The sequence below is a fragment of the Alexandromys fortis genome, unplaced genomic scaffold (assembly GCF_014885135.2).
Source record: "Alexandromys fortis isolate MF-2015 unplaced genomic scaffold, M_Fortis_MF-2015_v1.1 scaffold_305, whole genome shotgun sequence".
NCBI lineage: Eukaryota > Metazoa > Chordata > Mammalia > Rodentia > Cricetidae > Alexandromys > Alexandromys fortis.
This window is the reverse complement of record NW_026068203.1, coordinates 45,789-59,432: the sequence shown is the minus strand read 5'-3', so window position 1 is coordinate 59,432 and position 13,644 is coordinate 45,789. Positions and strand designations below refer to the sequence as shown.

At 37.4% G+C, this 13,644-nt stretch overlaps 1 protein-coding gene across 1 annotated transcript; it reads left to right on the top strand.

The window, feature by feature from the left end:
* Positions 1-448: 448 nt before the first annotated feature.
* Positions 449-10,250, top strand: Fmr1nb (FMR1 neighbor). The gene is given in 6 exon segments (XM_050129988.1): positions 449-743; positions 4,137-4,232; positions 5,547-5,564; positions 6,285-6,422; positions 9,783-9,879; positions 10,094-10,250. Coding segments are annotated over 6 exon segments (801 nt in total).
* Positions 10,251-13,644: the final 3,394 nt, after the last annotated feature.

The following is a 13,644-nucleotide window of genomic DNA, read 5'->3' as shown; positions in this document are numbered from 1 at the left end:
TTGGCTAATGGCCACTACAAGTGACTATAGTGACTATAACAACTACAGTGCAATTAGGAACATTAAGAGGAATTAGAAGCCTGATTGGAAATCCGAATTTCAGTTATTTTTGATATATAATAAACAGCAATGCTACTGGTGTACAGGCTACAAAACTCCTTCACTTACTCAGCAAACATTTATATACATGTATGCTGTGCATAAGTGGAAAAGAAGTTTAAACACCATCCAACCAACCGGTTAAAAATGAGTAGGTCTGTGCAAGGTTACAGAAAACGTCACTGGGAAGGAATGAGCCACAGATCTCGCGAGACCTGCTACTGTCGCAATTGTCATGAGAGCTCCAAGTTCCATGAGAGTTTCAAGTCCTAGGAGAGGTTAAGTGCTGATGTTCTGGGTGGTCCAGAAACTGTGAGGCATTGCCTCGGCTAGGTCAGAGTTCTGAACCATGTCTTCGGATCTCAGATCAAAGCAGGGGAGGAATAGATCCAAAAGCCAGGCTTTGTGAGTAGCACAGTTCAAGATGGTAGCTGATAGCGGGTACAGAGGCAAGAATCCTGCCCTCAGAATGTTTCCGGGGACTCTGAGTTCTGGCCAGGGGATCAGTATGGCTGCCGACCCTCAGTTTGGTTTCTGGGCTGCAGTAAGTCAGTGTCTGCAAAATATGTGGGCCCGGAGGCACTTGGACCTGTTTCTGTTTCTACTCTGGATGCTGGTGATCCTGTGCTATTTTGTGAATACTGGTGAGTGTTGATTCTAGGCTAAATAAGGTATAACAGGAGCTTGGGATTTGTGGGGAAAGTGAGTCCAAGGGGCAGAGTGATGAGTGGTGCCCAGGAGGGGAGTGGGGAAAAAGGGGGATGCTTGGGGTGCTACTCGGCAGGAGTAATGGGGTTAAAAGAATCAGAGTGAGACAGAGGGCCAGGCGAATTAATAGGGGCCCAATGATTAGTGAGGCAGGAATTGATGGGATGAGGAGGGAATGGGGTTGAGGTGGGGGACAGTGATTGCAGGGACATGTAAGATTGGACTGGAGTGCTGTAGTGAGATTTGGGGGTGAGGCAGGATGGAGGTAATTAAAATGTGTGAGGTGATTGAGGGTTTGAGTCCAGTATCGAAATGTGTGAGGGAGTTTTTGAGAGGGTAAGGCAGGGTTGTGGTGTGGGGTGAGCAGGACCAAGGGAGAGGCCAGGGCTGAGGGTTGAGGCAGGATTAAGGGTGACAGATGGGAACTGAAGGGATTAAAAAAGTATACCAATCATTGAAATGTGTTTCAGTCCTCCTCAATAACCATTCACCTCACACACTTTCTTTTATAAAACCCCTGTCCTTTTTTAGGGCTAAATAGTATTTCATTATATGGATTTTATACATATATATACACACATTTTATATATGTATATATTTATCAAATATACTAAATTTGTGTTGTTTCTTTCTTTATATTATGAATAATTCTTTTATGAGCATTTGTATATAAATTATTGTGTGGATATATTAAGAGTAGAATTTGGGGGTCATGTAGGAACTACATACTGAATTTTTTGAGGAAGCCATAGGCAGATTTCATGACTGACTCATTTATGTTCCTAGCAGCAGTGTTCAACATTTGCTGTTCCTCTCTCTTTGTGATGATAGTGTTGAAATAGTTTTGTTGAAATAGGAGCGGCGGGGCTGCATCCCCAGCACCCCGGCCGCCTGCTAGCTTATGCCCTGAAATAACAACACACAAACTGTATTCATTTAATCACTGCTTGGCCCATTTCTATCTAGCCTCTTCTAGGCTAATTCTCGCACCTGGACTAGCCCATTTCTAATAATGCGTGTAAGCACCCCAAGGTGCGCTTACCAGGAAGATTCTAGCCTATGTCCATCCTGGGTTGGAGCTGCCTGGGAGAGCGGAGCCTGGCGTCTCTGCTCCAGAGAGCAGAGCTGTCAAGTCTCTCTAGGAGCAGAGCAGAGTCTGACCTCACTTCCTCTTCCTCCCAGCATCCTATTCTGTTTACTCCTCCCACCTATGTTTTAACCTATCAGGGCCAGCCAAGCAGTGTCTTTATTGCTTAACCAATGAAATCAACAGATTGATATATGACACCCCCACATCATGATAGCATTCTGATAGCTATTAAGTGATACCTTGTTTTGATTTTGATTTGCATTTCTTCAATGACTAGTGATGTTGAACACCTTTTCATGTGTTTGTTAACATTTGTTTAACTTTGGGAAAATGTTCTTTTAAAAAACTGCTAATTTTAAATGTGTTTTAAAATTTTAATGCATTTTTAGATTTTCTTTTTGTATTTTATATATAGGGTCATTATCCAAGAATACCATTTGCAAATATTTCCTCCAGTTCTATAGATTGTCTTTTTACTTTCTTCATAATGTCCATAATGTCTTTGTTTAAAATTGCCTTGCAACCTAGCCCAGGTCTGGTTAGCCCAGGTTATTCTGACACTTGTCAAAATCCTTCTGCCTCTGCCTCATGTTGGGCTTTACAGGCATGGAACACTATGTCCAACATAATGTTCTTTGATGTACAAAAGATTTACATTTCTATGAACTACAAATTATGTTTTTTTCTTTGTTTGGTCCTTCAGTGTCATATTGAAGTAACCATTGCCAAATCCGAGGTCATGCAAAATTATTTCTGTTTTCTTCTAAGAATTTTAAAATTTTATCTCTCAAATTTGAATTGTTGGCCCATTTGTGTTAATTTTTATATATAGTATGTATGAGGAGTTAACTTATTTTACCTTTTGCATGCAACTAATCAGTTTTAATCTCAAAAGGTTTTAAAAACTTTAATTTTTATTTGTGTGTGCATCTGTGTATGTGCACTTTGTGTCAAGTCATCTTTAGAAGCCAGAGAAGAATATCAGACACCAGATACCGTGGAGCTAGAGTTAACAGGCAGATGTGAACTTCCCAAGATGGATCCAGGGAACTGAACTCTGGCCCTCTGAAAGAGCAAACTGTGCTCTTATTCTTGAGCGTCTCAACCAGTCCCTGTTGTTGTTCTTATTGGGAGTGTATTGTGTATGTGAGTGAATGTTTGTGCATACCACGGTGTGCATATGAAAGTCAGAGGGGAACTCCAGAGTCAAGTCAGTTCTCTTCCTGCCTTTATACCCTTACCTTCCAAGAATCAAACTCAGGTTCTCAGGTCTGATTTGCAAGTGCTTTTACCAATACCAGTGGCCCATCTTGCTAGGACCAGATAAGATTATTTTATTTTGGCTACCCAATAGACTAATGATAAGAAAGGGTATGAGGGTACAAAAAAGTGACATTTAGCTGTATTATTATTAGTATGCTTCAGGGTTCCACTGGAAAGTCATAGCCCAGTGATACAGTCTGCGAGGTCCTGGGAATAATTTGGATCATCAAGAATAAAATACAAAATCGCCAAACAGAACAAGCAACACCAACAAAATAAGAATTTAACAAGAATATTTTTAATTGTTAGCAAATATATAGCTCTAATACTAATATTCCAAGCAGGTGATAATCATTGTAATATTCTTTAAAATAAAAATGAATTAAGAACAACATAAATGTTTTCCTAGATAATAATTCAGCCATATAAAAAGTTCTAAGGCATAATTAAAGAGACTATTGAATATTTTTCTTTATCTTACATGGGAGAGAATTATGCAAATGAAAGAAAATTGGCTTATCTGTAATAGAATGAAAGAGGGCTAAGAAATACTTTCTGTACCCTCATGTGAGGACATCAAGCATACTTGTCAAGACTTTATTAGCTAGGTTCTGATATAGTTGGAATACATATTGCTTCTGATTTTTCTTTTTTTTTCTTGGGTTTTCCATTGATAAACCTTTAAACACTAAGCTCTTTGTTAAGCAAATTTGTTATTTAAATCATTGTCCAGAAGACCAGTGGAATGTGTGAGTCTGTATGTTAAATATTTGTTAATTTGAATACTTTTTCAGTTTTGTGACAGAATCACAATCTGATTATTAATGCTATTAACACTGTTACAAGATTAAAATGCAACATCTGTTATATTTCCATAACTAGTTTAAGCACGGTTAGTTACTATTAAAGCTTCATTGAAAATGACAAATGTTTATATATACTGGGATTAATAATTTCACTTCTATACATTTCTCAGATTCTGTGTCTTTAAGTAAGAAATTGCCACGGCACAATGGAACTCTAAAAGTTCGATCCAACTGGGAAATTCTGTTGAAATTTTTCTTTCCAACAAGTAAGTTGTCTATTTATGTATTTATTTATTTTTTTTACTTAATGTCCTTGTTTTAAAAAGTAGTTAAGCACTTCAGAAGCAGACTGTTTTTAACATTGCAGTGGAACAGACCTGAGTTTGAGCCCTGACTCTGCCCTTTGCCTTAAACAAGAAAATCTCTCTGGATATCTTCTTACAATGAAGATACATACACAGGAGTTGTGAGGATAAATTGGGACAATAATTGCAAGCGAAAAGGGCAGATTAAGGCTTAAGTTTGTATTTTTTCATAAAGTACTTTTCCTTTAGAAATACCTAAAGCTTTTATAATTTACCTGAGTGGCATGGCCTAGTTTAGTCACTGACCCAGTATTGTTAAATTGATGTCTTTTGTGGCATTATCAGTGGCTCTGTTGCTATGGAATATATCAGATGTTTTCCCATCTGTGATAATGATAAAACATCCAGGTTTCAAGTCACATAATTTTGTGATCTGTATATGGTATTTTTTTATCAAGTACATGATGACCCTTGAGAATTATTAGCTACAAATAAACATATTTTATTTTCTACAGTATGTACAAGCCCTTTCAAAGTGAGGTTTCTTATAAATTGCCATGATAAAGATTTTGCTAAAAACTATGCAGAATTTATTCTAAGAAAACCTGATATACTTATCTAAACACAAAATTGAATCCATTGTTTAATTCCAGATCACACCATTTAAATCTTCTGTGGAAAAATCTATGCTTCTCTAGTGATTTCATCAAGTATAAAATAGCTATTGTAACACCTGCTACCTATGAGAATAGGAAAATCAGTTAAAGCTACTGCCATAGTCAAGTTGAATGAACAAGAAAATAAATCTGGGAAGGAGTTATGTTGGATAGACTAAAAGAAGGGCTTATTAAATACAGTAACAGGAAACGACAGTTTAAGCTTTAGAGCTTTGAAAACAAACAGAAATCAACTGTTAAACACTTGCCTACTTGCCTAGGATGATTACAGTAATACAAAGAGTGAAGTGGCCTTTAAAATGGTCCAAATGATATTTATTTATTTAATTTTAGGGTTTTTTTTATTTATTTGTTATGTTTACAATATTCTGTCTGTGTGTATGTCTGCAGGCCAGAAGAGAGCACCAGACCTCATTACAGATGGTTTTGAGCCACCATGTAGTTGTTGGGAATTGAACTCAGGTTTTTTTTTTCTTAACATAAGAAATTGAATTAAAATAAATTGTGTAAAACTTTTTTCTCAAATCAAATTGTTTATTCTCCCTTTTTCCTCTTCCTCCTTCTTCCCTTCATTCCTTCCTTTTATTATTTGTGACAGGGACTGACATGGCTAAGGGTAATTCTCACATTCTTTATGTGGCCGAGAATGACATTAAACTTCTATTCCTTCTGCTTCCATCTCCCAAATTCTAGAATTATAGTCACATGCTGCCAAACCTGGTTTATGAGGTACAGGAATCCAACTCAGGGTAGCATGTGCATTAGGCAAGCACTTCATCAACTAAGGCACAATCTATGTCCTGCTTTCCTTTTTAAAAGAAAGACCAAGATTGATCTACTGCGATTTAAATAATACAGTCTCTGTGTGATTATTTCAAGTCTCGGCAGCTGGGAACGAACAAGCGGCCTCCTACTAAAATCTTTGAAAACAGAGTATTAACATTTATCACTTTTACATACTATCTTTTTTGAAAACAATAATTATGAAATAACCTAACTGAAATAATTTTGAGTGTTCCCAACATAAAGCAATAGAAATGTTTAAGGTGGTGTATATGCTGTTACTCCAGAATAGACATTGCACACACTATGTACATATACACATATATATTTATGGCAAGGACACTGTGCCCCATAAATTACTGAGTGTATTGTTAAATAGCTGGTAATTTAAACTTTTATTTTTTTCATTTTGACTTTAGCATTTATCATTGTTTGTATTTTTGAATGTACTGTGTTAAATGTTTTTCTTTTTCTCTTCCTTTGTATTCATTTGATTATGAACATGCTTTTTAATCATGCTAACTATTCTTTCTTGGATTCCTATCTTTGGAAGCATGCATTATAAGGGAGAATCAGGAGGTAATGGCTTGTAATAAGCAATCATATCTCAGCGAGACTGAATGTTTAAAATCCAAGTGCTGCTTTTCATCATCTGGGACCAAAATGAGGTGCTATGCCCCACGAAGAGATAGTAAGTAGATCAGATCTTATTTATTTGCTTTAAATACTAAAAAACAAAAGTAGAAAAACATTTAAATAAATAGATTGCAAGGTTTTTAGATTTTTCTGCTCAACATTTCCAAGGAATTCCCAAACCAAGACCAATGGTATCATTAGAAATTCTGAGATAGTTCCCTAGCAGTTTGTGTTTAGTTAGTTCTTCAACGATAACTAACATCCAGAATTAGTCTAAGCTGTTCAGTCACTCTCCCTTTTCTTTCCAAGCTTCTAAGCTGCTGTATGAGGTATGATTCTCTGCCTGAAAGAAGGTACCAGAAAGGTGTAAAAAGGGCATAGTAGTTTCCTTTCTTGCTGCTATGACACAGATCCTACCAAAAACAACTTGTAAAAGGCTTCATTTCACTCCCTCTTTCAGTGGCTTCAGTTCATGGCACCTTGGCTCCATGTATTTCAGCAGAATATCATGGTAGTTAGAACATGTCAAGGAGGGAAAAGAGTGAGCCATTTTATAACCAACTAGGAATCAGAGATGGAGAATACACATAGCATGATCTACTTGCGCTACGTGGGCCCTACCTCTACTTTTCACTGCCACCCAGTGTCATTAGTAAACAATAAATCTCTAAAGCGATTAAACTATTAGTTAATTACAGGAGAGCCTTCACAATCTACAGTGTCTCCAGATTTTCTTACAGATACATTCAGAGATGTGCTTCATTAAATCTTCTAGGCTTTTCTGAATTCGAAGTCAATTGCCAATCAACATTCACTATCACAGGGAGTAATTCCTTCTCACTCATTGTGAAGTGTCTTAGATGATAGCCCTATTCCAAAAGTGAGATTACCAGGAAAAAAATCTCAAATTTATTTAATCATAATTTTCTGTGACACTGAGGCTTCTGAATTAAGAGTTGGTGATAGAAAGTAACATTTAATACACTTTGATCCATGGAGCACAGCCACATGTAGAAATGATTGGACACAAAGTGTGATTTTATTTATTTATTTATTTATTTATTTATTTATTTATTCATTTATTTATTTAAGATTACTGTCTCATCCCCACCACCGCCTCCCATTTCCCTTTCCCTTCCCCAATCAAGTCCCCCTCCCTCATAAGCCCAAAGAGCAACAGGCGATGAAAGGAGACAGAGACAGAGACCCACATTGGAGCACCGGACTGAAATCTCAAGGTCCAAATCAGGAGCAGAAGGAGAGAGAGCACGAGCAAGGAACTCAGGACCTCAAGGGGTGCACCCACACACTGAGACAATGGGGATGTTCTATTGGGAACTCACCAAGGCCAGCTGGCCTGGGTCTGAAAAAGTCTGGGATAAAACCGGACTCGCTGAACATAGCGGACAATGAGGACTACTGAGAACACAATGTGTGATTTAAATGGGGAAGTCTGAGAAGGTCTGTCCAGATTCTTAATGCCCTCCCTGTATCCTTCCTCCCAGGTATCTGCTTTAGGGCCCTATGGAACTAGAAATCCTGTGACCTGCTAAATCAGGGATCGCTTCCTTTTTCTACTCTTCTTCTTCCCTTCTCCCACTTTTGTTTGCTTCAGATTTTTTGTTTGGGGTCTCAGGAAGCTCAAATTTGCCTTAAGTTTGCCGAATAGTTAAGCATGACCTAGAACTTAGGGTTTTCCTATCTCAGAACTTCAGATGTTCAGATTATAGTCATGTGGCACAGCACCTATCTGGTCACAACATCTTTATCTCCAAGAATGAAAGGCAGGAGGAAATCGGAGTAACTGTTTGAGCTTATGACGGATTTTGGGGAAAAGAACTTCTTTCTGTGACCTGTCTTGGGTGAATAAATTTGAATTTCTCTGACTTTTCATCTGGGGGAGAGAAAAGGAGGAGATAAGAAGCTAGGTGAAAATCAGAAAGAAATCGGACTATTTTTTTCTGAGACAGGAGTCCCCTATGTTTTAGTCTGGCCTTGAAATTTCTCTATAGCAGGTGAGGACCTCGAGTTTTCAGTGAGCTTATAGACTTGCACTACCATGCCTAGTTTATGTGGTGCTAAAGTTCAAACATACTAAACAAGCAATCTACCAACTTTTGGGCTTCTAAGGCTACATACGAGGCCCTCTCTCTGGTATCATATTCTGCTCAGTCCTAATAACACCACTTAGGAACAGCTTAGCTTAACTTTTTATTCTGAGTTTCTCTTGTATCGAATTCTTCTCATTTGTCTTGTCTTCGACAGCTTAGCATGCAGAAGTAGATGTGAATGTTTCCTGTTAGCTGTCTTTATTAGCTTTTCTTTGTTCTGTTTCTTTTAGAATAATCCAAAGCAAAGTTATCCTCTTAAGATTTTTCTTCCTGAAGTTAAAGAAATAACACCATCTGTATTTTTCTTCTACCTTATTTGCTGCTGGGGTCATATTATCTGTTGGTCCCATGATAAGTGTATTGGATGTGATAGAGCACTAGGAAATAACAGGATCCATGTAGAACAATATCTTAGGTCTATATATAGTCCTTATTCAGTTTCGAGCTCATTGTTGTACATCTAGTATTAATGATGAAAACTAAAGCATGATCGTGAATATAGTATTGAAGTTTTAATGCTGTCATGTTGTATTTAGAATTTATTCATCATTTTACTGTTTCTATTATGTGTAAAGAAGCATTTGGTTCTTTTAATGGAAAAAATTAAACCATGACTTATAGTTCCCCAATCACATTAGAATGCATTTCCCAGTGTATATGAGGCTAAATATGCTTCTTTACCTGCAAATTTTTGATTCTGTGTTTAATTAAGTGCTTTATAATTTGGAAGTAAACACTGAAGAAGCCATTTCTTTTTTTTTTAAAGACTTATTTAATTATGTATACAGTGTTTTCCCTGCACGTATCCCTGCAGGTCAGAAGAGGGCACCAGATCTCATTATAGATGGTTGTGAGCCACCATGTGGTTTCTGGGAATCAAACTCAGGTCCTCTGGAAGACCAGTCAGTGCTCTTAACCTCTAAGCCATCTCTCCAGCCCCAGAAGCCATTTTTTTTTACCAGGTTAACTATTCATAGATTGATATGTTCTTCAGATGCTCTAGGAGGTATAACATATAGCCATAGAGCAAGTACACTTAGGGCCATACTAAGAATCCAATATTATGAAACATAATCTGCCAATGAAAACAGCCTAATTATTCTGTTAAGGTATTGTTGAGGGGGGGGGCATTTTGAAAGTAGCTTTTAGTTGCATTTCAAGAACTCTGACCTGAAGCATAACAAGGAGGTTCACTATTCACTTTACTTCATTAACTGATTTTTTTTATAGATACTTTATAAAATAGTTTAGGTTTCCTTTTCTTGCCTAGCTACAAAACTGACAAGATGTAATTAAACCAACAGAGCCTACACAGATGCTCCGGGTATTTGGGTTCTCTGTGATCAGCATGATAATCCTGGGATTTCTTCCTATGTATTGCTGTTCTCTTTGCCGGAGAAGGTAGACAAACATAAATCTTTATTTGCTAATTCCTAACTATCTGTGGATAAATTTGTGTTGACTTATTTATTTTATTGCTTTATAAATGAAGGGATAATGTTTGATAATGTTTGAGTTCTTTACTTTTTGGAGAAAAAAATAAAAATAAAATTACCATTTTTTTCTTTTAAAGACACATTATTTTTTCACAAATATGAAATGTCCTGTTTAATAGGCTTTGTATATTTTATCATCAAACAAACTGGGATGAAAAAGAAGTGTGCGAGCTGGAGATGTGCGGAGTTGTGGCAGCCAACTCGGGGGAATCTCTGCAAGTGGTGAACTACCAGGGCTCTCACACCCTTGTTCTTAAAACATTGGTCTGTCTTTAACAGAAGTTATAGCAGACTTTTCCTTAGAGTCTTATGCCAGATACCAATGGAAAACTATCACTTGATGCTTCCAAATTTGTTCCAATTTTTTTTTTTTTTTTTTTTTTTTTTTTTTTGTAGATTTCCACCCACTGAAGCAGAATGGGTATGAACGTACACAGCAGAGCCAGAATAAGAATAACAAGTGAGGCAGGGGGATATGGCTAAATGACATAGTACTTTCTTTGCCTGTGGTCCAAGGGTTCAGTTCCCAGCATTGAAAAAACATTAAGGTGTTAGGAGCTTAGCATTTAGGGAAATCCCATATTCAGATTCAAGTACAAGGTCAGCAAAGGCATGACTGAGAGCAATTCAGTTTCCCCTTCAGTTTTCTGGGGAAAGGTTTTGGTTGCAGATTAACCATTTCTGATGTTTTTACAGTTTATTTTATTTTTCATAAGGATATCAAGGTTTTGTTTATCACTCTAACAGACCTTTATGTGTGTGTGTGTGTGTGTGTGTGTGTGTGTGTGTAGTACTAAGGATTGAAAGTAAGACTTTGTGTGTGATAAGTGTTTCATTGCTAAGGAAAGTACTATACCATAAAGCTATGTACCCAGTCAGCGTCTCATTGAGTTGTCTAGTCTGGTTTTGAGCCTTACTATGTAATTCAGGTTGGCCTTGTACTTTTGATTTACCTTCCTCAGCCTCTGTGTAGCTGGGATGATAAGCCTATACTACAAGGTGCAATTTTAACAGAGCGTTTTAAATTCTTCTGTTAAGTCATGAAATTTCAGCTATTCCCACTTGCATGCAAGCCAATTCTTTTTCTCAGATTTTATTTAACTTTAAATTTTGAGTATAGAATTTTTTTTGTGTGTATGGTATATGCTCATGTGTATGAGGATGCATGTGCCTGTGCTTGTGAGGAGGTCAGATGATGCTAGAGGCTCTGGTCTATCACTTTCTGCCTTATTCATTTGAGACAGGTTGAGATTACAGGTGTGCAAGGCCTGCCTGACTTTTATTTTAATGTTGTTGCTAATAACCAAACCCAGATTATCATGCTTGTATACCAAGTGTATACTTGAGTGTATGGTTTCTAGCCTCCTCTATTCTCTCTTTATTTCCTCCGTCCTTTCCTTCCCCCTCCCTCCCTCTCCGCCTTCCTGCCTTCCTCCCTTCATTACTATATTTACTTGTGTGGGTGTTTTGCCTGCATGCATATCTGTTCCATGTACATGCTTGGTGCCCCAGAGGCAAGAGGACAGCATCAAATCTCCTAGGCTTGGAGCTATAAATGGTTGTAAGCCTCCTTGTATGTTGCTTGGAATCAAATTCATATCCTTTGGAAGAGCAGCCAGTGTTCTTAACAACTGGGCAATCTTTCCAGTTCCTGATTAGCCTTTTTTTTTTTTTTATTTTGTTCTTTTCCTTAGATTATTGGGAGTAGGAGTGGAATTTTTTTGATTCCCCTTTTCCCTTCAAAGCTTGCTTTCACAGAAAAAAAAAATTAAAAGTAAAATCTTTGTTAGATTTTGATAGCTAGAATTATTCCTTATAATTTGGAAATTGTCTGGATAGTAAGATTGGCATAATTTCACTTGGATCTTCTATTACATACATATTTACCAACTGATTTTATGAAGACATTTATATCCATTGGATTGTTCTCTTTCAACTAAAATCCAAAAATTATCCCCTGATGACATGAACTTATTTTATGTTTAATATAAACTATATTTGAGACTCAGCCACTGTGAATAAGAACTTGAAATCCATATGTTCTGGTTTCCCATGCTGTTGTGCTTCTATTTTGTGTGAGGGATATTATTCTTTTAAAGCGGGTGTGTGTGAGTAGAGACAAACACAGCACAGATAAAACACGAAGGAAAGGAGGAGACACAGACACGCGGCTCCCACGTGGGTGTGCTTTAATGGGGGAGGGGTAGCACAATAAGGGACAGGTGTGCAAGACACGAGAGGGTGAGGGGAAAAGAGAGTGAAAGCTCGTGGGAGCTCGCTTTTTAACGGGGAACGCAAGGGTGTCTGGGAGAAATGTCCTGCACCTGCGCGCGCCAGGTGTCCATAATCCAGGAGGAATCTGGGAGCTGTAGTTTCCAAGAGGAACAACAAGGGGTATGTTCCTTCTATCCTTCTAAGCTGCCTGCCATGGCCTCAGAACAAATGGCAGTTTCATCTAGGTGTTTAGCTCAATTTCTTCTAGCACCAGTGGTTGAGAGTAGATGGGATACTATCAGTTTATATACTGGAAGGCTGATTTTAAAAAGTAAAGAGCAAATAAGGAGATAAATGGAAGCCAAAGGTTGCAAAACCCCTCTGTTTGAGGTCCACATACCTCATTAGAATAATCCTCTTAACTCACTTCCCATCTCCATTTCAAAGAATAAAGAACATAAGATGTTAAATTAGTCAGAATAAATAACTTCATAAAATGAAAATAGGCATAGTAGTAAAATTCATGGATTAACTATTTAAAAAGGAAAACAGCGAATGGAGAAAGGGCTCAGCAGTTAAAAATGTATAGTGCTCTTGTTTCAAAGGCATGTTTACCTGCAGGTTCAGGTCTGGAGATATCTGCTGTCTCTGGCTTTACTCCCCTCTCACAGAATGCATCTACACAGTTAAGATTAAGGGAAAGAAGCCAGACACAATAGTTAGTGTAAATCACAGGAACTAAAAGGCAAGTACAGATCTGCATTCACATTATCTGTGCCTCTGTTGAAAGAATCCTTCTGCCATTTCATCATTACAAGGCACTCTTGTGCTCTTCTTAGCTCCTTCTGTCTTACACTTGAGCTCTTAGAGTGTTCCTTAGTGGGGAGAACTGTTGTAACTACTCTCTTGGTCATCAGTTGCAAACCAAAGCAAATGAAATTTTGCTTTGATATTCTCTTGCCTCTTTAATTTGGACACTTTTATTTCTATCTCACCCAAAGAGCAACCGACAATAATTGGAGCAATAAAAAAGGAGAACAAGTAGGGAAAGTAAAAACTGTTGTTGGTGACCATTATCACCATTCCCCAGAACCAAATTGGTAGACTTTATTTTTTTGATGCTTCATTATTTCTGTATCAGAGCACATTTATTCAGTACTCGCTTCACTGTGTAATATGGAGTATACAGAGACATTGAAGACCTAGACCCTATTTTTTAAATAAAAATTACTTATTTATTTACATGTGTATGTGTCTGTGTGAGTGTATGAACACATGTAAATGCATGTGTGTATGTGCGTGTGTATGTGTGCACAGATTCTTGAAGATGGCACCTAAAGTCCTCTGCTTTAATGCTCTTCTTATTCCCTTAAGATAGGGCTTTATCTCTAAAATTAGAGTTCATATTTTCTTGGCTATCCTGAAAACCAACTGTTAGAATTCAGGCATTACGTAC